General features: G+C 40.2%; 1 protein-coding gene across 19 annotated transcripts in view; it reads right to left on the bottom strand.

Moving 5' to 3' along the window:
• SCMH1 (Scm polycomb group protein homolog 1) overlaps positions 1–26,153 on the bottom strand; it is a 185,876-nt gene that overhangs the window by 72,444 nt on the left and 87,279 nt on the right. For 15 of the 19 annotated variants that reach the window (XM_019429156.2, XM_019429171.2, XM_019429172.2 and 12 more), the window contains 2 exons: positions 14,518–14,606; positions 9,185–9,428 (listed from right to left, as the gene is read on the bottom strand). The exons of 2 other annotated variants lie outside the window; for them this stretch is intronic. In XM_019429156.2, coding sequence (XP_019284701.1) covers positions 9,185–9,428; positions 14,518–14,606 — 333 coding nt within the window. Of the gene's footprint in view, positions 1–9,184; positions 9,429–14,517; positions 14,607–21,689; positions 21,736–26,153 lie in introns of all 19 variants that reach the window. 2 more of the 19 variants (XM_019429168.2, XM_053896756.1) reach the window with 2 other exon arrangements.

The following is a 26,153-nucleotide window of genomic DNA, read 5'->3' as shown; positions in this document are numbered from 1 at the left end:
GGAGAAACTGAACGCACAGAGGTTGATTTGAACCTAGATCGTTTGGTCTCTAAAGTTCATGCTCTTCCCACTATTTTACCTTGAAACTGATAAACAAGAGTGCATCCCCAAGTAAAGGAAGGAAGATAATGAACTAAACATGCCTACTTATAATAATGAAGGGTGTCAGAGTATTTTTGACTTCTAGGTTTCTCCAATAATCCTTAAGAGTCTTATTTGCCAAAAAAAAATTCATTATCAGATCTCTCCTCTCTCTGGCAACAACACAGTATATGGAATTGAAAACTGATGTACAAAATGTTAAGTAAGCCCAACTTGTGTGTGTCTACATGACATAGAACATGAACAATGGGGGGAAAAAAGGAGCAGGGGGAAACCCATTTGGTTTATCAGTTTCCTGGACTGGGATCTTGTTTTCACTCACAGCAGTGTATCGTTGGCTTGGCATTGTAATTTAGAGGATGTGTTCTTTATTAGCTTTGCTCAACTTGGCTGGGTTCAGCTATGTGCTGCCAGCTGGGCTGATGCCAAGGCTGAAACTCCACTCCTCTAAATCAAGTTCACTTAATGCAGCATGGGTTGCCTCTTGTTCTGATCCAGCTCGGTTAACACTTTCGGTTCTCCAGATCTAGCTCCTTCTTTCCTGCTGGACTCTAATTCCTACAGCACGGGGAGAAGACCTCTACAACTATAAAGATGTTTCATTTTTCCTGGGAGTTTTTCAACTGATAAATCTACAGAGAGTGGGGGAAAACAGAGGAAAATAAGATCGTGCATGACAGGACCACAAGCCAACTTTAAGAACCTTCTACTACTGACAAAGGAGTGACTGGCCTTAGCTGTTGAGGGTAATAGACAAGAGGACTTGGGAGCAATTTCTGCAGGTGTAGGGCTATGTGTTCTCAGAAGATGATCTGTGAATGTGTCTGGTGAAACCGAGGGCCCTTGGTGAAAGCACCCTGTGATGAAGCGCATGCTGGTCAGCCACACAGTCACACGAGCGCAGTCCAGCTTTCCATAGCATAAGACAATGAATCCCAAAAGCCTGAAACTCCTGCCTTCTGGCTGTATTACCCTCATACTCTTGCTTTTTCTTTGCTCTGTCAAAGAGTTTGCCAAGTTTTCCTCGTCTTCTTTCACATACATGGATGTTTATGGTCTACTTAGTAAGTCACTATTGAGATTACACCTGCAATATTTCCTGAAAAAATCATCCATATAATTAAGGGAGAAAATGTAACTACATAGAGTTTATATTATTGATTTCCAGTCCGGCTTTCCTAAAAACCATATACACTAGGGGATTTTGCTGGGGCGCCCGGGTGGCTCAGTTGGTTGAGCGTCCGACTTTGGCTCGGGTCATGATCTCACAGCTTGTGAGTTCGAGCCCCGCGTCAGGCTCTGGGCTGACAGCTCGGAGCCCGGAGCCTGCTTCGGATTCTGCGTCTCCCTCTCTCTCTCTGACCCTTCCCCGCTCACGCTCTGTCTCTCTCTCTCTCTCAAAAGTAAATAAACGTTAAAAAAATTTTTTTTTAACTAGGGGATTTTGCAAGTTGATATGTACTGATGCTGGCACATAGTAGGTGTTCAATAAAAGCCTGCCAAAGAAAACTACATGGGTCTAAGAATTCTAAAGAAAACAGTAGGTGTGGTCAAATCTATGAACTGTTTAAGTCACATCTCACTATTTCCAGGAGTTTGACAGATGCCAGTTGTTTCATTACATGTGCCAAAAAACTGCTACCATTCTCAGGCATCTGTGGCTGGTGAAGGCAAAGGAACTGGGCAGAGCCGAAGGGGCAGCTTATGGGAGCTGGAAGAGAGGTATGGGACAGGACTTTTCTGTCCTTTAGGCAGACATAATTACAATCAGTGGGAGAACCTAGATCCCCGCTTCATAATCTAGTGTCTCATGTCACTGCCCCATTTTCCTATTTCTATTTGTGTACCATAAGCATACAATCAAGAGAAAACCTCATCTCATAAATACTGTATTTTTTTGGACCAAAATAGAGCATTTAAACACTTCTGGCACAGTTTTCTTGAGATGTCCAGGCATCTAATTCAGATAGAACCCATAGCAGGCATCTCCCTGTGCTACTTGGTGCATAGCACGTGAGCACATGCTCATTTTCTTTCAATTACTCACTCAACCTGGGAAGCAGGCACCTGTCTCTAACCTCCACCGTGCCTAGCACCACCAAAAGGGGACGGCTCTACAGCTGTCGGCCACACGGATGAATAAAGGCTGGAGTTTCTAGATGTGAGTAGAGTACAAGACCACATCTGCGATGATGACAGAGATTGTGTGTGTGTGTGTGTGCATGCACATGTGTGGAGGAGGGAGGAAACGGTATATTAAATAAAGGCGAGGCCTGGAACTAGGATATCTGAGAAGGTAAAAAGGAAAACAGCCAAATAACCAAGTAGCTGTCCTCATTAAGGGCACCAAAAAAATTTGTTTCGCTCGTTGATCAATGTGCCCACACTGCTCATGACATAGTGAACACACCTTCTCAGAGATAGGCACGGCATGTTGGTTGCTAGAAGTTTCCTATGGAGAGGACGCTCTCCTGCTTGCTGTGGCTGAGTAGCAAAAGAAGTTGGATGGAAGGGCAGGTGTAGAGCTGTACGAATGTTTCTGGAGACGAGTGGCCTTTGCCATCCTGACTTTTGGCCATAAGGTTTCCAAAATTTATAAGACAGAACGTTAGTTTAAATGGATTTCACTCTGCTGTGAAAATGGGAGTAGCACTCTCACTTTGGTAATTAAGGGAGTAGTGGCTTTAGATGTTGATGAACACAAATGGAATCAGAATATTCAGCGTGATCTACTTCACTCAGCAAATTATTACTGAATAACTACCATGTGCCAAGTGCTGGGGAGATAAAAATGAATAACTTAGTTCCATTTAACAAGGAGTCTAGGCAGTAAGAAACGCTAACTTCCTAGACAAAATGAAAAGGAGAATTTTAGCTTTCTCATTAAGGCTTATACTGAAAAACTGGCAAAATTTCCATGTTGTAGGGGTAATTATTCGTTAAATAAGTAAAGTAGTTGCGACAGGTGTTCGACTGTAAGAACTCATATTTTGGGTTCTTTATTCAAAGAATATGCCCCCCCCCCCCCCCCGCCAATCTTTTTATCCTTTTCACCACAATGTCACTGCCTCAATTCTTTCACTGGCATATTATAACAGCTTGTTAATAGGCACATCTACCTCCACCTTCTGGAAGCCACCCATCCTTTCACTGTTACCAGAATGGTCTTCTAAAACACAAATCTGACCAGCGACTCTACAAAGCCCATTCAATGTCTCTCACTGCTTTTAGGGCAAAGACCCCAATCTTTAAAACAGTCTAAAAGGGCTTCTTCTCCAGCCTTTCCGCTTTCCATTCCTCTCTCTCCATGTTACAGTCTAGTTGTCTAAGCATCTTTCAGTTCCTTAACACATTTTTTTTTTTTTTTTAATCTTGGGCCTCTACTTCTCTGTTTCCATGGCTACCTAGAATTTTTCTTCCGGTTTCAGTCTGATGTCACTTTCTTTGGAAGCCTCCTCTGACCTCCACCTTCCAGTCTTCAAACTAGGTAGGGGCCCTTCTGTACTTTATCACTTTGAAGCTGTAATTTTCTATTTGTCTATACACTCCCCAAACTGTAAACTCTAAAGGCAGATGCTCCCTCAATTAAGCCAATGACTAGCACTCAGCTGTGGCTTAGGGCTTAGAACTTGAATGAATGGATGGATGGCTGAAGAAAATCAACCCGTTAGTTGACCTACGTGCTGTGTACATGCTGTGACCCACAGTTTAGCCTGGCTTGTGTTATTCTCGCCTCTATCCTGGTTTTTCCCCGCACAGTTTAGGATTACAATTTAACCAATCCTCTTTCTGACCCAGAATCCCAAAGTGGCTATAGTATAGTTTCCTCGATAGTTTTATAAGAGGAAGAGGCCATCCATAAAGTCTGGAAAATACTTTTTAAATGTTTCACAGAAACAATGTGAAGAGATACTCTGAAAGTTGTGTTTTGAAGCATCAAATTCTTACTCTCTAGACTAGAGTAAAACTACTATTCCCCTCAACCATAGCACCGAGTCAGATTATGAAGCATTCTCTTTGTATGATGCCACAGGTAGAAGGAAGGGGTGGAATGAAAAGGTAGAGGAGGCCCGGCTGACCTTTTACTCCAACAGGTGTGCTCAAGGGCAGCACCTCTCCTGGACCCCATATTTGTATCAGCATATTGAGAGCAGCCAGACCCAGTTTACACTCTATGAAGTCACAAGAAATTGGGAGTATAATCCGGACAGCAACACATTAATTTATAATAAAAACGTAAATGCGCGGCAGCTCACAGCTCACATTCTCTTCCTACTGTACAAGTTACATAGGAAGCTAAACTGTAATCTAAAATGGGCTCACCCAGATTGAAATCAGTGTGGATGTCAGGATGGTGAGAAGCCTAGTTAAGCGTTACAGTTGAGCCAAATGGACTGAACTCTCTGTTTTTTAAAGTTTAAAAAGTAAAACTTGCCTGTTTCAGTTTTATGTTAAGTCACACATAAAAAAAAGTGATGAGCTTAAAAAACAAAAACAACGCTTGCCTTTTATAACCAAGTACCCTGGATTAGCTGTAAGCTTTGTATTTGCTCTTATGAGAGTTGGCTGGGCGCCAGGAGTTTAAGAGCTAAAAAGGATTACTACCTCTTAGCAGAAGAGAAAACGGGCAGGGTGCAGGAGTCCCTGAGAGAGGCAGAGCCCTAGGTGGCTGGAGGGCAGAGCAAAGTGGTAGGTGAGCCGGACCCAGAATCAAGCAGGAGACAGTCACAGGGGTCCCTTGTTACCCATCCCCAAGAGCAGGAATGGACAGTATCACAAGGGTGGGAGGGCCATCGAGGGTCACCTAGTTCAACCTCTCATTAGGAATCACTTGTTCACAGACATAAGTTTGTGGCCCAGCTGGGACTAGACCCTCGTTCAAAGCTCTGATATTCCCCAACACTGCTTCTTTCCTATTTCGTATCAGGATCTGGAAGCCAAAATCCAGGGTCTCAAATGAAGCTTTGAAGAAAGCCTGAAGGAGAATGGGGAGAGTACAGGGGGGACATGTGTGAAGGCAATATGGCTCTAAATGGCCTTGACAGCTGGTCCTACTGGAAGATCTCCATGACTTCTCCCTCTAGACTCAAATATCAACAGAACTAAGTCACTTAATCCTCTGAAATTTATTTTTCTCATAAATAAAATGTATCTGAAAATAATTATGCCTACTTGAGAGTTACCAGGAATATAAAGTGAAATAACGCATGTAAAAAACACTGAATAAAATCGGTGTTTTTTCCTATTTGCTGAGAGCAAGAAACAATCTCATATTACTTTGAATTTTTACCATTTGCACACGAATGGCCAGAAGGTAGGAAGGGAGGAGGAGACAGCATGATTAGAAAGAGAACAGGCTTACACAGAGAGAACATCTTGTTTTGAGAAAAGAATTGAGTAACCACATTTTTTCCACATTGGATCACTTGCGCCCTAGCCAGGACACTGAGGTGGCTGAAGTTCTGCTGTTACTGAACAGCCACCCTGGAGAACCTACGGAGGGGGAGGGGTGGGGGGCAAGGGAACTGTTGGAGGAACCCTGGCTGCTGGAATGATGGCCAAAGGATCTGGTCTGGAAATGCCAACCAGAAGAAGGTCTCTCTCCACCTCTGAGCCATCTGCTGATCTGGTCATCTGCTGTTAAAAATCGCAGCTGTCCCCAGATATGCAAAGAGGAGGATGAAAACAGTCAGCAAACGCCTCTGGAAGCATCAACCACATAGTCGTATTTCTTATCAGCATGGTGCCCAGTCACAAAGGAATACCTGCCCAGCAACTCCTGGGCACAAAGACTCCCTGGTCTTGTGGCTGTGGAGAAACGCTAAGAGATTTACAGTAAGCATGATGAAATTGCCTAGGCAAGAAAGTGAGAGGACCAACCTACTCACTGAACATAGCCAGGAGCACCGAGGCTTATCCTACTTGTCTCAAGTAAGCAAAAATGACTCTGCTACTACCTCCAAGGCACTTCTCTTCTCCCTGCTTCCACAGAAGATACCGCCTCACAGGGCTTGCCGAGGGACAGCAACGGGTTGTTTCTCATAGCAATCTCAGGCGCTTGTTTCTTGAAGCATATGGAGGAATAGCACTTTCCTGAGGCAAGAAGTGTGTCTGACCGCTGCCCTGCCCCCATCTCAAGTTTTCCCCACCCCAGTGCCACCAACCTAATCCCAGCAACCCTCCCCTCTTCCTCGTCCACAGTCAGCACAGCACAATCCATTCTCCATAAGCAGTCCGAGGGAGTTTTTAAATGACAGCTTTATTGATAGATACTTCATATGCCATAAGCTTCACCCCTTTAATGTGTACAATTCGGTGTTTTTAGTAGATACACAGATGTGCAAACACCTTCCCGATCTAATTGCAGAGAATATTTACCATATTCATCAAAGTGACCTCCCATTTCCCCTCTCCCCCGTGCTACTGACAACCACTAATTTACTTTTGTCTCTGCGTTTCTGCCTCTTCTGGACAGCCCATACAAAAGCAGTCATGCCACGTGTGGGCTTTTGTGATTGGCTTTTTCCTCTCAGTCTAATGTCTTTTAAGGTACATCTGTGGTGTAGTCTATTTCAGGACTCATTCCTTTTTATTGCCAAACAAGATTTCGTATGAATATACCACCTTTTATTTATCTGTTCATCACATGATGAACACTTGGGCTATTTCCACTTTTTGGCTACAATGAATAATGTTGTCATGAACATACATGATACATTTTTCTATGGACATGTTTTCTGTTCTTTTGGGCGTATACCCATGAGTGGAATTGCTAGGTCACGGGTACCTCCGTGCTTAATACTTTGAGTAACTTCCAAACTGTTTCCAAAGTGGCTGCACCATTTCACAATCTCACTAGCCATGTATCCAATTCCTCCACATTCTCACCAACACTTGTTATTGCCTTTTGATTATATCTTACCCATGGATGTGAACCGGTATCTCCTTGTGGCTTTTGATTAGCATTTCCCTAATGGCTAACGACATGGAGTATCTTTTCAAGTGCTTATGGGCCTTTTATATTATCTTCTCTGCAGAAATGTCCATTCAAACCCTTTGCCCATTTTTTAATTGGGTTGCCTTTTTTATTGTTGAGTTGAATTCTGGATACAAGTGCAAGTGACTTTTTAAAAGTAAATCGGATCTTGTCACTCCCCTACATAGTACCCTCTAACAATTCCCCACATGTTTAGAATAAAATCCAAATTCTCACTCTGGCTTTCCAGGTCCTACAGGGTTTTGCCACTTTCCTTCTCACACAGCGCTCTAGAGTAGGAGCAGTCTTCTCTCTGCCCCTGAAACACATACGCTCACGCACGTCTCAGCACCATGATATGTATGCCCTGTCCTTGCTTGGAATTCTTTCTGATCATTCAATTCAAATATCACCTTTTCAGACAAATTTTCCTGAAAAGAAACTGTATCTAAACAATCTCCTCCCAGGGTGCCTGGGTGGTTCAGTGGGTTGAGCATCTGACTTTGGCTCAGGTCATGATCTTGCAGTATGTGGGTTTAAGCCCCGCAATGGGCTCTGTGCTGACAGCTCACAGCCTGGAGCCTGCTTCATAGTCTGTGTGTGTGTGTGTGTGTGTGTGTGTGTGTGTGTCTCTGCCCCTCCCCCACTTGTGCATGCTCGCTCTCTCTCTCAAAAATAAGTAAACATTAAAAAAAATAATCTCCTCCCTCTGCCAAGAGGAATGAGGAAACTTTTGAGCATGATGGATATGTTCATTATCTTGATCATGGGTCATGGTTTCATGGATGCACACATGTCAACACTTTTCAAATGGTATATTTTAAATATGTGCCGTCTGTTTCACTTGTCTTACACTTTGATAAAGCTGTTAAACAAAAAACCCCTTCTCAGTCCACCTTTGCTGCCACTATTTCATTATACTTTATTCCTGAGGAGAAACTGGATCTGAAATCATCTTGTTTATTTCGTGATTTTGAAGTTTATCACCTATCTCCTTCCACTAGAATAGAAGTTCCAGGAGGGCAGAAATGTTTTTCATCCTTGTAACTGCTGTATCTTCAGCTTGGCTCACAGTTAAGTGCTCAATAAATACCAGGCTAACTGAATGAATGAAACTGACAGAGGTTTAGAAAAGGGACTGACAGACAATAGGAAGGGTGACTTTCTACACCTTCAGATTAACTAGCACTTTTAGACTTCAGGGATGAGATCTTAGTATTTCTTTTATTTAGAGCAGCTATCTCAAATTCTATTCTGGATGATGTCCAACACCATCATCATTAGAAACATAATTTACTGTTCAATTACTCTGTGGCACTATTCTAGCATTTTATATATACTCTTCCATTAGTAGTGGTTATTTTTATAATAATAGCATTATAATACCAATAATGTGGCATATTATATATTATCTAGTAATTATAATAAATATAATACAGGATGTAATAACTATGATAAGAGCAGCAGTAATATAATAAAAACATTTGTTTAGCACTTGCTATTTGCCAGATATTATGTAAGCATTTTACCCATATCATCTCATTTATTCCTCACAATAACTTTATGAAGCAGGTGTTCTTTTACAGAGAATTTGAGGTTTAGAGAGGCAAACTAACTGCCCAAAGCCACACGGCTGGCAAAAAAAAAAAAGGCAGAGCTGGAACTCAAACCTAAGTCTACTTTGCTTCAAAGTTCATGCTTTTCCCATTGTGCTACGGTGCTTCTCAAGTATCCTGATGGCACACTGCTACTCCAGCTCATATGCAAAGCCCCTGGGACCTGAGAGAGAGGCGCACCTTGAGACAATCCATGCTACTCAAACTCGGAAAGAGGTTAGGAACAAAAGTGACAGGGAGGAAAAGCTAGTTGCCTGAGAATAAACTAGGATATTTAGAGTAAGGAACTTTTACTTTATCCCAAACTCCACATCTAGCTTCCTTGCACATTAAATTCTTATTGTTTCTGACTGCTCTCGGGTAGACACTGGTGTTTACCTAAGCTGCCTACTAGTGAGGTTTACTGAAGATATGCTGACCGTGGGAGACCCAGGTAACCTCCCTTACCAACCTGGGTCCTGATTTCAAGAGCTCATGGATGAGCCTTTACCTTTAGTGCCAGGTGGCTGTAGGTTGTCTCCAGTCAGGGAACACCAGCCCACAGGGAAGATGTCCCGGGAGTCGAAGCGGCACCAGTAGTCAAAGGCCCCTCGCCACCCATCAAAAGTGACCAGCACCTCTGAGCCCCGCACCTCCCCAATAGTGGCTGGGCAAATGAAATGAGGGTTCTTCCTGTCCACAGCTTCTAGCTTCATTCCCATTTTGAAGAAGTTGTGGGAAGGCGAGGGTGGTTCCTAGATGAGAAACAGAAACATACAGACCTAGATGCAAACACAGAGTCTGTGTGCCCCAAGAGACTGCTACCAAGTTTGGAATGATGAAAAAGTCACCGGCTGCTACCGAAGATTTATAATGAAAGTGTAGTCTTTCTTTTAAATGAATTTCAGAGTATACCAAAGTATTACTTTTTATGTCCTGACATTTTACCATTTTGATTCTGATTTTTTTTTTTAAGAAATAAAAGGTAACATTTTTAAAGCTGAATCCCTTTTGTGCCCATTCCTCATGCATGTTTTCATACTTGACTATGTATGTATGTGTGTGTGTATATACATATAGGTATATATATATATATATATATATATATATATATATACGCATCCATTTGCATACTTCAAAATTTTACATAAATGGTATTATACCATACATATCATTCTACAACTTTTTTGTGTGTGGTTAATGCTACACTTTTGAAATTTACCTACGTTGATAAATTTAGCTCCAATATATTTCAAGTGCTAATAGTTCATATTCCATTATATGTATATATCACAACCTATTCATTCTATTCAGATGGACATTTAAGATCATTTTTAATTGTTCACTGTTTCAAGAGTTTCAGTGACCATTCTTGCACTTGTTCTTTTGCACACATGTGGAAGGGTTACTTTAGGGTATGTAAGTAGGAGTAGAATTGCTGGATTATAGGACAGATATACACATCCTATGCTTTATTAAGTATTGTCAAATTGCCCTCCTAAGTGCTCGTAACATTGCTCACTCTGTCCAACGGTGTGGATCTGCAGTGTAGTTGCAAAGATAAAGTTCTCAAAAAGTGTTATACACTCTATTCTTTCTCTGGTCTTACACTCTGATCCTGCACGAATAACAGGGTCTTACTAACATGGTCTTATTAAATGGGTATCTGGTAGAAAAAGTCCCCTACTTTGTCATTTTTTAGTATGGTTTTGGCTAGTCTTTCTCCCTGATCTTTCATTATGAATTTCATATGATCTTTTGTATGAAAGCTGATACCATGGAATCAGCTTTTCAAGTCCAGAGAAAACCCCTCTTTGGATTTTGAGTGGAATCCCAATGAATTTATAGATTAGTGTAGACAGAAATAACCTTTGTATAAATGATATTTAGCCTTCTCATCCATGAACATAATAGTCTTTTCCATTTAAGTATTCTTTAACGTAGATTTTTTCTTTAATATACATTTTTAATTTTTCTTTATAAGTATCTCATGCTTTTATTAACATTTTCTAGGCATATTATTTTACTGTTATCATAAGTGCTATCTTTAAAAATTTTTAGGGGCACCTGGGTGGCTCAGTCGGTTGAGCGTCTGGCTTCGGCTCAGGTCATGATCTCATGGTTTGTGAGTTCGAGCCCTGTGTCGGGCTCTGTGCTGACAGCTCAGAGCCTGGAACCTGTTTCGGATTCTGTGTCTCCTTTTCTCTCTGCTCCTCCCCTGCTCGTGCTCTGTCTCTCTCTCAAAAATAAATAAACATTAAAAAACATTTTAAAAAAATGTTTTATTTTCAAGCCACTTGCTGTTGTTAAATAGAAATGCAACTGATTTATTTATTTTTCTTAAAAAAATTTAATGTTTATTTCTGAGACAGAGAGAGACACAGAGACAGAGACAGTGTGAACGAGGGAGGGGCAGAAAGCAAGGGAGACACAGAATCCGAAGCAGGCTCCAGGCTCCGAGCTGTCAGCATAGAGCCTGACGCAGGGCTCAAACCCATAAACTGTGAGATCACCACCTGAGCCTAACTCAGATGCTTAACCGACTGAGTCACCCAGGCGCCCCTGCAACTGACTCTTAAAAACTGATCAGCTTGGGGCCCCTGGGTGGCTCAGTCAGTTAAGTGTCTGACTCTTGATTTCAGCTCAGGTCATGATCTCACTGTGAGATCAAGTCCCACATCGGGTTCTGCACTGACAGCATTGGGCCTGCTTGGACTCTCTCTCCTTCTCTTTCTGCCCCTCCCTGGCTCACAAGTGGCACACACATGCACTCTCTCTCTCAAAACAAATAAACCTAAAAAACAAAAAACAAAAAACTTATCAGCTGATTTAATACTGAATAGCTTATGCTGACTGATACACCAATTTCCTTGTCTGCTTTATTGATCAATTACTGAGTGACATGTACTGAAATATTCGCCAACAACTGTGGATTTTCCAATTTGTCTAAATTCTGTCAAATTTTGCTTTCATATCTGAGGCACTGTTTTTCAGGAGCATGTACTTTTTTTTATCATTAGACTGTGGCCTCTTTAATGAAGTCTTTCAGCGACAAAGTCTCCTTCGCCTAGTGTCAGTATAGTTAGCATAGGCTTTCTTGACAAAGATTTGCCTGGTGTGTCTTTTCTTTTCCTTTCAACATTTGGTGTATATTTTAGCAGGGTCTCTTATAAACAGCATAGAGCTAGATTTAAAAACAATCTAATGTGTATCTGACTGAACTGATGAGTTTAACCTTCTTCGCGATAACTGAGATATTTAAATTTATTACAATTATTATCTTGCCTACATTTCTATGTAACTTGATTTTTCTGGGTTCCTTTTTCTCCTTTACAGTAAATTGAATTTTCTTCCCTTTTTACCCCCTCCACTGATTCAGATGTTAACCATTCTATTTAGAATCTTTTAGCAGATTGCCTTGAGACGACTGCAGCTGTATAGTTGACCAATTCAGTCTAAAACTCATTATATGTACAGTCCCAAACAATATCTACTCCTGAAATTTATCTACTCCTGAGTTAATAGGTATTTGATAATTTAGTTCCACATTGTTATTATACTTAGTTTATACAGTTACAGGCACTGCTTGCTTAGTTTTACCCACATGTTAAGCAATCTTTCCATCACTATTACGTCCATTCTTATTTTCTGGGTTCAATGATCCTCCTCCTGAAATAGATTTTTCAGTTGTTCTTTCAGTGGCTGAAAGTATCTACTTGTACTAGTTTGTTCGGAAATGTCTTGGTTTTGTATTTGTTCTGAAATAACAGTACAGCTGGATATAAAATTCTAGGTGGACAATAATTTTATTCTCAGTACTTGGAAGATACTGTTCTATGATCTTTTGGCTTGTACGGCTGCTGTCTGGAAATGTGCTGTCACACTACCTGTAACCCTCTGGAAGGTACCCTGTGTGATTACTTGCTCGGATCTTTTCTCTGGACTTCAATTAATACTGTGATGTTTTAAGGTATGTATGTGCCTTTATTGCACACTCTGGAAAATTCTGTTAATATCTTCTTGAATATTCCTATTCTCTATTCTTTCTAATTAGTCTTTCCGAAGTTTGTGTTCAGCATACGTTGGACCTTCTAGTATTATTCTCCTGGTCTCTTTTCCTTAATGTTTTCTACCTCTTTATCTCTCTGTGCTGCATTATGGGGAAATTCCTTACATACATCTTTCACTTAATTCTTCTTTATCTAAGTCCTAGTTTCTTATATACTTACCTATTAATTTGTACTTTTAACCATTAAGTTTCATTTCAATTTTTTAAAATACTTTTAAAAATAGGGTTTTGTACATCTCTCAACTTTTAAATTCCTTCTTTTTGTTCCTTAATCATTTTCAAATGCTTAACTTATAATCTCTATCTGCTATTTCTATTATCTGGAAGCCCTTTGGTTATAGCCTTACTGTTTTGTTGGGTCCACTGATGTCTCATGTTGGGTTTATTTTGAGAGTATTTGAGGGCTCTGGAATTCTGAACAGAATACTCCTCTTCAGTGGTGCTTCACCTTGGGGACTCCTATGGCATTGTGTTGAAAGCAACCAAACCCTCTAGAGAGACTTTGGGTTTGCTTCTGCAAGCACTCAGAAAGAGCTCCATACAGCCCTGAAGTTCCTAGACAACACATGCGCTGTATCTGGACTTGCACAGGTTAGGCTGATTTATCAGGGGCGGTGACTCCCATTTGCACCCCACCGCAGAGCTGAGGCAGACACCTTCTTCAGCAGTAGTAACAGTCTTTTCACTAGGAGGGACCACCTGAGGGACCTGACCTACTTGTCTGCGTGGCAGTCTCAGGGCCTGTTTCACTGCCCTGCACAGGCCCAAGTGCTCATCTATCCTACCACGGCTGCTAAAAGACAAGATCCTTAGAAAGTGAGACTGGCAAAGCCCCTTAAGGGACCTGCAGGTACAGTACGTCACACTTAACACTGGTTCTCCTTCTTCACTCTGGCCTCTGGAGAGTTTTCTAACTTTCTGGTAGCTCAGCAAAGCATTTAAAAGAATATTTGTGGGTCTCCCTCCCCCTGCCCCACCACCAATTTGATATATTCTATAGCGAAAGGGTTTCTAGGTTGCCCAGTACACTATATTCTGGGAACCAAGGCGCTCTTAGGGTTTAGACTTAACTAGCAGCATAGGCAACTCTAGTTCAGGCCCCTTGACCTCATTAAAAGAGTTCAGCTGAGAGCAGACTGATTGCCTCATCCTTTGGGAGACAAGAAAGGATGGATACGGGTTCTACATCCCTGTTCCACCACTTACTAGCCATGTGATCTTGGGCAAGTTCTTTATTCAAAAGTATTCATTTTCTTAGCTGTTAAGTGGAAATCATAATTCTTGCTTCAGAAAGTTAACTGTGAATATTAAATGAGATGGTGTATATCAACTCCAAACATCCTGTAGACACTCAAAAAATAGTCTCCTTCCTTTCTCTCTGTTTAGCATATGGAACTTAGGGAATTCCAAGATCTGGGATAAGAATAGCTCCATTAGATTTATATCATATTTTATGTTTTACTGATAAACACATTTTAACTTCCTAACAATCCTGTGAGGTAGACAGACTCCCACTTACAGATGAGGACAAAAGGACATAGCTTATTAATGGTGGAGCTGGGACCCAAAAACCAGAAATCCTAACTTATGGTGTAATTTCCTCCAGGGATCATTGCTGCTTCATAAGGTACTAAAAAATCCTTCCACGGAACTAGTTTCTGAGAAGGCATCCTCAGGCCATAAATATAAAGTAGACATCAGGGGCTTAGTAAATGAAAGAATGTAAGCATTTGACCTTAGCAGTCTGCAGTGGTGATATCTGAAGGACACCATACCTTGTGGAAAATCCTGATGGGAGCCATCTCTGCTCCATTTAGTGTCTTCAAAAGGAACATGGGCCAAGAGGAGGCATTCAGCCGAAATCCTGCAGCAAACATAATGGGCAACAGATAAAAAATAGGTTTCAAAGGGACTGGTGATACCAAGTTTTCCCTTTGGAATCCAGCTACTCCTGCCACAACCTATGCTGTGATAGTTACAGAGTCACAGACTGTTAGGAAAGGACTTACAGGTTAAATAGAAGAAATGCCTCATTAGACAGACATGGAAATGAGGCACGTGAGAGGGAATGTAACTTGCCCAAGGTAATGTTGCAAAGTAAGTAGTGGAACAAAATCCCCAACCAAGCTTTCGGACTCTCCGACAAGTATTATAAAATATGTATTATAATGTCTAAAAATCTTTCCTTGACAAGTCCAAAAGAGATGTGAGATAGGATCAACAAATACTTAGAAATGATCTAGACAGTGGGGTATGAAAGGGGATATGATAATCTCTTAGGAAGAAACCAGGTACGTAACGTGCTACACCCAATAAACAAGTAAATCTTTTCGGTTTATCATAATATAAACCAACTCACTATTTCTCTTTCTCTCACACACATGCACGTGCGCGTGTGTGCGTGCGCGCGCACACACACACACACACACACGACTACAGAACGCTTTCCAATATTCATTTTTACTTAAACAATTAAGGATCAGACAATGATGATCATGGAAGGGATAATCCTATCCAAAAATATTCATTTTCCAAAAGAATAAAAAGAAGCCTAGAGAGATTGTCCATTGTCGTTCAGCAAGTAAAAGCCAGTAAGAATGTACCATTTAACTAGTAAATTGTAAAAATAAGATTGTTATCGGAGTTAGGTCTTCCAGCTAGAGTTCCAAAGGCCTCCTTCAGATTTGGCTTCAACTCTCTATCCTGAGATGCCCAAATCTTGTGCTTTTTGATAGTCTCCCAATCGCCCTCAGCTTTCCTATTCTTGACAGAAGAACAGATAGGCTGCCTCAAAGCTGTAGAGCTGGAAATAACAACAACAATGACATCTGTTATTACTGACCATTTGACTAGATATTAAGCCAATCACCTTCCACAGTCTATCTACTCAAGACAACTCAGGAAGGCAGCTACTGTCTTCCTTTTATAGACGAGAAAAGAGGTATAAAGTAAACTTACGATTTCAAAATGAGCAAATGAGAAAGATAGGATTGAAACCCAGGCAGTCTGATCCTTAAGTCCACACTGCTAACTACTATGCTAAACTATCAGCGTGCAGGTAAAATGAAAAAGGGAAGAATCAGCTTTGGGGAGTATTAATTAATAGCTATAATTAAGGGGGAGGGCATGGAGAGAGAAGAAAACGGAAATCAGAGAGTCATCACCCTGTACGATTTAAACTGTCTCAAAGCTGGCTAGGCTAAGCCAAGTTCCCCAAGGTCAGAAGATGTCTTGATAGCTCCTTCACATCAACAATGGTGACAGCGATGCGGATGCTCCTATCACTTAATCTAAAATTGCTATTGTTTACTTTTTTGCTTGCCTAGTTTTTTTCCTTTTGGAAAAATTCTATGTGATTTGGTGGGGATGTCTATCACATGACTACCAACCTGGCCATGGAATGCGAATGCGAAATAATGCCATTTAAGGGCATTAGACTCCCCTACACCAAGAGAGTGTGTGTGTGTGTGTGTGTGTGTGTGTGTGTGTGTGTGTGTGTGTCCCCAGTTGGGTCAACTGTTTTCCGACATGACAGACACGCTGAAGAAGAGTCTTTCCCTGAGGTCATGGCTATAAGGCTGTTTGTAGGCTTGGCACTGCTACAGGGAGAACAACTGAGAATAAAGCCAACGTAGAGCAAGATGTGGAGAATCATGAGAGGGTTTACAACTCTGTGTTCAAACCCACTCAGCAGCAGGCCTTACCTTCTTGGTTATACGGTCTCAGTCATTCCTGCTTCCTCCTTTTCCTCTCCTCTAACCTATTTTTTGAGTTTTTGCAATCACGGCCAAAGGATTCTTGACTACTACTTTTCCTTTGATCAGGGTAAAAGAAAAAAATAAATAAATTTCTCCAGAAATTCAGGCCCGGTCTGTGTGTGAGGAAAACTCTCCTTAGGTTAGTCAAGGACTGACGCAAGTCAAACCTACAGCAGATGGGCCACGGATGGTTCACTACACTTATGGGCAAGACGTGGCAAGACACAACTATTCTAGAGAAATGCTTGCTATCCCTGATAAAAGAGAGGAGTAGAAGGAATGACTGCTCAGTCAGAACACTCAGATTCATGCCCTCAGTTCCCAGCAAGTGCCTCGCCATGTAATCACCAATTCCATTTCTTAGAAAAGGGTTACTCAGGAGCTTCCATGTCACATGGAACTTAAAGAACTAAAAAATAAAAAATAAAAAAAAGTTCCCTCAGCTCTGGGAACACTTAGAATAATATTATAATAGCTAATATGCACTGACTGCTTATGTATTAAATTCTCTACATGCAATTTCTTTCCGGATATTTGAAATACTACCATGAGGTACACAGTATTATTCTTCTCAGTTTGCAGAAGATGAAATGGAAACTCAAGCATCTTGTCCAAGGTAGTAAGTGATGAAGATTCCAATAAATGGTGGTCCTACTCCAGACCTCATGGTTCTTGACTATTCCGTTTCACTACCTCCTAGCAAGCTCCTTCAAGACTAGAAGGGCAACACAGAAATGTTACCAGCCCAAGGAATTATTAAAGTACTTTATTCCCTAGCTCCCTAAGTGAGGTGGAACCCCCTCTTCCAAATTCAAATGTATCTATAATTTGTATTGGGAAGTCATAGATAGCGTTTTAACATTGAAAGGGCCCTCAGAGACCATACAGTACAAAAATTTTATGTTGCAGATTACAAAACTTAAGTCCAGAGGGGCTAAGAAACTTATTTGTGGTCACATAAGTTGCTCTTATAGAATGAGGCTGGAGTCCTAAGCCCCCTCATCTGGTTCGCTTTCACTACACTATGCTGCTTCCAAAGAAAACATTTAGTATGCACATATGATGTTCCAGGCTCTATGTGCCAAGCACTTTAAGTGGGTTATCTCATTTAATCACTACTACAACTCTGTGAATTAGATACGAGAAACGTAGCACTGGTCCAGACACCAGCTGCCTTGATTTAAATCTAGTCTGCCACCTCCCTGATGTGTAACGTATGGCAAATTACAAAAACCTCTCTCTGGCTTTAGTTTCTTCAAAAATAAAGTGAGATAAAAATAGTAACTACCTCGATGGGTTGTTCTAAGGATTAAAACAGGTTAATACATGTGAAAGACTTAAAACACAGCTTGGTATATAATAATATATATAATAGATATAACACACACGCTGGCCATTGTAGATGGAAGGACTGAGGTTAGAGAAATTATATAAAATATCTAAGGCCACTCTGTTAGTAAATAGCAGAGGCAGGATTTAAGACCAATTCCTCTGTCTCCAGAACCTTCATTATTAATCTGCATGTTAATGTCTTCAGATATTTCATCACTCAGCCCTACCTTACTGTTTTTATTGGTAAAAAGAGTTTCGGGTCATAAATTGGAGGAAGAGGGAAGGGAAGAAGATTAAAAACAGTTACTTGAGGATCTCCTCCAATTAAACAATGGCCTGCTTGTGAAGAAAAGAACAGGTGTGTCAGAAATTTTGACCTCTGAAAGTGGGAGCACCTCAGTGCTTGGCCACTGGTTCTCTTCCTCTTGGTCCCCAGTCTCCCCCTGGCAAATAGGACTGCCAATTTATATCTCCAGCTCAAACCTCTGCCTTGAGTTTCATGCTTGTATTTCCATCTGCCTTTTTCTGTAAGTCCACTTGGATGCTAAGAGGCCTCAAGATGAGTCTCAAGCAGAACTCTGGATTTTGCTGCCTGCCCCCAACTTGCTCTTTTCTCCAGTGTCTCAGCTCACTTAATGACACCACTTATTAAAACCCAGGTGCTCAGATCAAAATGCCTAGAAGCCACCTGGGATTCCTCCCTTCCTAGCACCCCTCAAATACGATTCGTCAGCAAGGCTTGATGGCACACACATCTAATAATGTACCTTGAATCAAACCATTTCTCACCATTTGAGATTTCTCACCCACCAGTGACCACCCTGATCTAAGGCACAGTCACACTCTGCCTCGAATGCTCAGCAGCCTTCTAGCAGACTGTCTCTACTTTTCCCTCCCTACTGTCTGTTCTCCACATAACAGCCAGAATGATAGGTTTGCGTGTTTTTTTAAATATAAATCAGACCACATCACTGTTGTGCTTACATCCCATACACAACACAAATAAATCTAGTCTTTAGGCATGTTAACAAAGCTCATGCGGTCTGGAATGAACTTACTTCTCATAACTCATCTGCCCCTCATTCACTGGTCTTTCTGTTCCTGAAACACACCAAGCTGTGTCCCTCCGCCTCAAAGACTCCCCCCTTTTCTCAAATCTTTGTTAGTTCTTTGCTGAAATATCATCTCAGAGAGGTGTTCCTAGACCATCCTACCTAAAACAGCCTCCTAAATCCTGCTCCCTTCTTATTTATATATATTTTTAAGTAGGCTTCATGCCCAACATGGAGCCCAAGGTGGGGCTTGAACTCATGAACCTGAGATCAAGACCTGAGCTGAGATCAAGAGTCAGACACTTAACTGACTGAACCACCCAGGCACCCCCTGATCCCTTATTTATCCTTAGCTCTTATCATTGCCTGAATTTTCTCTCTTTTTTCCTTGTAATGTGTACGTCTTTTCCAACTAGAATTTAATTTCCATGAGAGTTTTATTGAACAAAGGAAAAATCTCCACTTATTAAACAGGTACCAAGACTTGCTGGATACTTTATTATGTTATTCCACTTAATACTCAAAAACCAGGTATGGCAGAGTTTATGAAGGATCTGGCAGGCGACTGAAATTCAACGTTAAAAGTCAAGGTAGATTAACTTACCAATGGCCACATAACTAAACTTGTAAGTGGCTGAGCTAATATTACAAAGTCAGGTCTCTTTAATTCTAAACCCAGGCATGCTGCGAGTTTTCTGTGCTTACCTAGGATTTCTTTAAAAATATTTATATGGAACCAGTTATAAAGAGCTTCCAGATATTCCCAAGACTGTGGGATTACTGAAGAAGTTAGGATCCATTTGTTTAACCTTGACCTGAGGAAGCTCTGGAACGAGATGTAGATCAGCAGGTCTAGAATTTAATCAGAGCTCATGCCCTCTGGTGGCAAGTGACAGAATAGCACTCACACCAGGAACCACATGGTTGTGGGTCCTCACTCCCTACCCCGCCATTCATTGTCCCATATAATAATTCAAAGCTTTGTGAAGTTATTAGACTCTGTGGCCGTCAAGATGATTCCAAACTTTCTCTTCTCCCAGAGGAGCTTTACATACATGTACATCCACAAATACATGTACAGAAATATGCCACTAAGTCACTGTACAATCCTGGACAACTCACTTCCCTTTCCCTGTTTCTGTATTTGTCAGATGAGGATACTGAACTAAAGCCAGGCTTCCAAACTGAGGTTGAGTACACTATCTCAGTTTTACCCCATGCGTGAAAGAACGGACAAGTGAAACTGGCATAGAGGTGCTGAACACACTGTCTTCCTCGAGGAAGAAGTGAATGCCCAACCTGACCATTTGGGGAGACTGGATTCCTTATAGTTCTCATAGGACTCCATCCCCACGTCACTGTTGCAACCCCATATACACACTCAAACTCAAGTTAATTCAGATTAATTTAATGGGCGGTTGTGACTAATCTTGAGATGATATATGTATGCATGGGTCTGGCAGGGTCCTTGCTGTAGAGAAGAAGGAGTTTAATGAATACTTAAAAAAAATTTTTTTTAACATTTATTTATTTTTGAGAGACAGAGACAGAGCATGAGCAAGGGAGGGGCAGAGAGAGAGGGAGACACAGAATCTGAAGCAGGCTCCAGGCTCTTAGCTGTCAGCACAGAGCCTGATGTGGGGCTTGAACTCATGAACCATGAGATCATGACCTGAGCCAAGGTTGGATTCATAACCAACTGAGCCACCCAGGTGCCCCTAATGAATACTTTTAAAATTGTCTCTGCAAAATAAGCATTTAAGAAACCAACAGTTAAAGTAATCTCTCTCTAAGATTTTGGGTTATTTCCACCCCCACAGGTTTCTTTTTTTATTTTTATTAAAAAAAATTTTTTTTAATGTTTATTTACTTTTGAGACAGAGCGCAAGGGAGGAGCAGAGAGAGAGGGAGACACATCATCTGAAACAGGCTCCAGGCTCTGAGCTGGCAGCACAGCACCCGATGCGGGACTCGAACCCACGAACCGTGATCCGACTCTCAACTGACTGAGCCACCCAGGCGCCCCACCCCCACAGGTTTCTATAAAGAGCTTATATTTCTGTGATAAATGAGACGTTTATCTTTTTAAATCCCCCTTTCTACTGACAGGCCCTGGAGGCTACTTAGCAAATGAAAAGACAGATCAGTGACAGGAATATACAAAGGGTTCCTTTCAAGTCAAGGTACCACATATACCCACCCCAGAGCATGTGACCAAGTTTGCTGACCAGGCACTTTGTGCTGGGATCCTGACACACTTGACTAGGAGCCTCACCAGAAGCCAGGTTCTGTTTTAGACCAGGGACAATCCAACATGGACACTGGGGTCCCTTGGGGAGCATTAAAGAATACATTGGTCCCAACCCCAGAAATTCAGATTTAACTGATCTGAGGTAAGGCCTACGCACTGAAAATTTTAAGAGCTCTCTGGGTGATTCTAACTGGCAGCCAAGTTTGAGAACCAGAGATCCAGACAGACTTTTTTTTTTTTTAGAAGAAATAATCACAGTCTTGAGTAGTAGAATAGGTTAGTAAAACAACAGGGTGTGAGGAAAAGGTTGGCAGCATTGAGATAATAATGTCACCTGAAAATCATTCTACCTTTCCACCTTTCCCCCCGGAAGACTCTGGCAGGGGGGTACGAATGTTCCTATGTGAACAGAACACACACACATACACACAAAAACCATACAAGATTTTACAGGAGAAGAAGGCTCTTCTGGAGCAATATTTCCCAAATATAGACCGATTTCATTAGAGTCTCGGGAGAGTCATTTTACCATGCAGAATCCCAAGCCCCATTACCTAGAGATTCTGATTCAGCAACTCTGGGGAGAGGTCCAGAGGAGGCCTGGGGAACATGAACACACACACATATATATGTATAATTATGTACATAATTTATTTAAACTTTATTTTGAAAAATCTTAAACCTAGAGAAAAGTAGCAAAAACAGTACATGAACAACTATGTATCCTTCACCCAGATTCAACAACTAATAACATTTCACCATATTTGCTTTCCATCTATCTACACACACTTTTTCCTCTGAACTATGAGAAAGTCAGAAACATAGTGACACTTCACCCCTAAATATACATCAGTACATTTGTCCTCAGAACAAGGACGTTCTCCTTTAAAACTGCAATACTGTCATTCCCAAGAAATTTAACTTAAAATATCCTCAACTGTCCCCCAAATGTCCTTTATAGCAGTTGAATTTTTTAAGTACAGGAGCTGAACGAGAATTACATATTGTATTTGGTTGTCCTGTTTCTTTAGCCTCCTTTAATCTAGACCAACCCTGTTGTCTTTTGCTGGTTTTTCATGAAACTGATATTTTTGAAGACTGTGGGCTAGCTGTTTAATAGAATATCCCACAATTTGGATTTTTTTTTCTGATTGTTTCCTTATGATTACATTCATGCTAAACAGTTCTGACAAAAATACAAGTGATGTTGAGTACTTCTCACTTCATTACTTTAAGAAGCACATAATGTGGTTTATCTAATTATCGATGATACTGAATTTGATCACTTGTTAAGGAGTGACTGACAGACTTCTCCATTATAATTTCCCTTTGTAATTAATAGGAAACACTGAGACTATGTGAATACCCTATTCTCCAATAAGCTTTTTTACCCTGTGGTTTTAGCACTCACTGATTATCCTTGCCTGAATCAATTAAAATGGTGGTTGCAAAATGGTAATTTTCTATCATTCTCTCTATACTTATTAGCTGACATTCTGCAATTAGACCTTTCCCTGCAACTCTAAAGTTTTTTATGTGTATCACTAGGGACCTATGGATGCCAATACCATTGTTCTCTTGTTTTCATTATTCTGTTTGTTACTCTTATTGTTCCAGTTTTGGCTGATCAGAGCCCCTTCAAGCTGGCTCCTGTGTCCTTCTGATATGTTTCTGTTCTTTAAGACTTCTTTTCTTTCTGGCATAATAGAATGTTCCAAATTCACCTTACATTTTCTCTTCTGCTCAGCCCTGGAATCAGTCATTTCTCCAAGGAGCCAGGATTCCTTTTAGTGGAGAATGGGATTTAGAAACCACATTGCTACTGAGGTGTCATTACTTTTAGGCCTTTTCAATGAACAGAACTTATATCATTATAATACAAATATATATACATATATATATATATATATATATATGTATATATAATTATATACACATTTTAAAGTTAAGAGTTCATAATAGATACCTCCAATTCAAATTCTATACTACAGGGTTCTTCTTCATCTTCCCCCATCCTATATTTGTATCTTCTTTACTCACTTGCCCTATCCTCAATACACGCAAAATAGCTTCAGATTAAGGTAAAACCACTAACATTGTTAATAAAACATCAGGATTTATTTGGAGCTCCATTTTTTCTTTGAAGTGTGTCCCAATGTTATGATATCCATTTGACACATAGTTCAGTTTGTTTCTGTTTGTAATCAATTTCAGAATATGATTTGTTCTTTTCTCTGGTTTAGTTTTATTTTTAAAGTAAAACATTTACATAATGCAAAAGTCAAGAGAATATAAAAGAGTATTCTCAGAGAAGTCTCACTCTCATTGCTATACTTTCCACACTATTCCTAGATACTCCCAATAGGTGACCTTTTCCTTATTTTCTGGTTTAACATTCCTGTGTTTCTTCTCATAAAAATAAGTATATAAAATATGTAATTTCATGTATATTATAAAATGTGTGTGTGTATACATATTTCCCCTTCTCTTTCTCAAAAGTAAGTGGTATTAAGTACATTCACGTTGTTGTGCAACCATCACCACCATCCATCTCCAGAACTTTTTCATCTTCCCCAAGTGAACTCTGTACCCATTAAACAGTAATTTGCATTCCTCCCTCCTCACCAGCTCCTAACAACCACCATTCTGTTTTCTGTCTCTATAAATTTGCCTGTATTATGTATCTCCTATAAGTGGGATCATACAGTGTTTGTCCTCTTGCGACTGGCTTATTTCACTTAGCATAATGTCTTCAAGATTCATCTACATTGTCGCACGGGTTAGAATCTCCTTCCTTTTTAAGGTTCAGTAATATTCTGTTGTATGCATATACCACATTTTGTTGACCCATTCTTCCACGGATAGACACTTCGGTTGCTTCGACCTTTTAGCTATTGTGAATAATGCTGCTAAACATAGGTATACTAATATCTGCTTGAATCCCTACTTTTGTTTTGTCTATATACGCAGAAGTGGAAATGCTGAATCATATGGTAATTCTATTTTTAATTAAAAAAAATTTTTTTAAACGTTTATTTATTATTGAAAGACAGAGAGAGACAGAGTGTGAGCAGGGGAGGGGCAGAGAGAGAGGGAGACGCAGAATCCGAAGCAGGCTCCAGGCTCTGAGCTGTTAGCACAGAGCCCGATGCGGGGCTCGAACTCATGGACTGTGAGATCATGACCTGCACTGAAGTTGGACACTTAACTGACTGAGCCACCCAGGCGCCCCTATAAGTATATCTTTATGCCAGTACTACATGTCTTGAGTATTGTTGCTTTGTAGTAAGTTTTGAAATCAGGAAATGTTGAGTCTTTAGTAGTGTGCTAATTTTCGTCAAAGGTCAGACGACTTTCTTCCTTATAGCTATCTTTTTTTGTTTTTGTTTTTTTTTAAGTTTATTTATTTTGAGAGAGAAAGAGTACATGAGAGCATGAGCCAGGAGGAAGGGGGGAAAGAGGGAGAGGGAGAGGGAGAGGGAGAGGGAGAGGGGAGAGAGAATATGAATCCCAAGTAGGCTCCTTGCTGTCAGCCCAGAGCCCAACTGGGGCTCAATCTCATGAACTGTGAGATCATGACCTGAACTGTAATCAAGACTCAAATACTTAACTGACTGAGCCACCCAAGCATCCCTGTTATAACGATCTTAATATGGTGAATTTCATTAATGATTTTTCTAAAGTTAAATCTTTTTATTCCAGAAAAAAACCCCACTAATTTGCTTTGATAAATTATTGTTTTAAATGTGTTGAATTCTCATTTCTCATATTTTACTTAGAATTTTTGTAACAAAATTCATACATGAAACTGTGTGTGTGTGTGTGTGTGTGTGTGTGTGTGTGTGTGTGTGTGTTTAAATCAGGCTTAGGTATCAAAATTCTACCTACTTCATAAAAAGAAATCTGTATGTTTTCCTATTTTTCTATGATATGTATGGAGCTGAACTGTCCAGTAGACAGTCACCAGCCACATAAGGCTTTTTAACTTTAAATTACAATTACACAAAATTAAAAATCTTTAGTTGCAGTAGTCATATGTGGCTAGACAGCATAGATATAAAACATTTCCATCGTCACAGAAGTTCTGTTGGGTATCACTGACCTCTAGCAATTTAAGTAGTAGATAATCTGGTCTTTAAAGTTTTGTAGGACTCCCCTGTAGAATAATCTGCACTTAAGTGCTCTGCTGCAGGTGTAGTTCTTTGAAAATTTTCATATGTTTTCTACATACCTGTTTAAATATTGTAATGCTATTGGGTTCAGATTTGACAAATAGTATTTTCCTACTTCACCTCACTTTTCTAATTTATTTACACAGAGTTATTTCCCCCCTTGGTCATCTCTACTTTTGTGTATCTGTGCTTATTCCTTTTCTTTAGTAGGCTAACTACTTAGTTTGTGTATCTTGTGTATTATCCTCCCAAAGGACCGGCATTTTGATTTATTGCTTTTCTATTTTCCACCTCATTAACTTTTGCTTTTACCTTTCTTTTTTCTTTTTCCTTTTTGTTTTCTTTGTGTCGTGACTCTTTCTCTAGCTTTTTGAATTGGGAATTTAAATGCTTAATTTTTATCCTTCCATTTTTATTGATGTCAAGTATTTAAATCTATCAGTTTTCTTTCAACCATTGCTTTAACTGATCTCAAAATTCCGATACGTGTTTATTAATTATTTTTTAGGAGTTTTGCAATTTTGGTTTATATTTCCCTTTTCAAACAAGAGTTGTTTAGAGTTTTAGATTTCAATGTAGAAGGATATTCACCAGGAAACAGAGTGTGATATGTGTACACATACGTGATCTACCTTATTCATGAAAGACTTCAATACCTTTAACTTTTGTCCTCTTGGCCTGCCTTGCCTTGAGAGGTGTGTTAAATCTATCAGTGTGTTTGTCTCTATCTCTTTGCACCTACAATCATTTCCATTTTACAAAGACACGTTCTTTGTAATTTGGTTCCAAAATATTTTTAATTATTACATTTTCATTGTGAATTGTGTCACCATTAAGCATTATAAA

This window comes from Panthera pardus, unplaced genomic scaffold, assembly GCF_024362965.1.
Source record: "Panthera pardus isolate Hobbes unplaced genomic scaffold, ASM2436296v1 HiC_scaffold_11, whole genome shotgun sequence".
Classification (NCBI taxonomy): Eukaryota; Metazoa; Chordata; class Mammalia; order Carnivora; family Felidae; genus Panthera; species Panthera pardus.
This window is presented reverse-complemented; position numbering and strand designations above follow the sequence as displayed.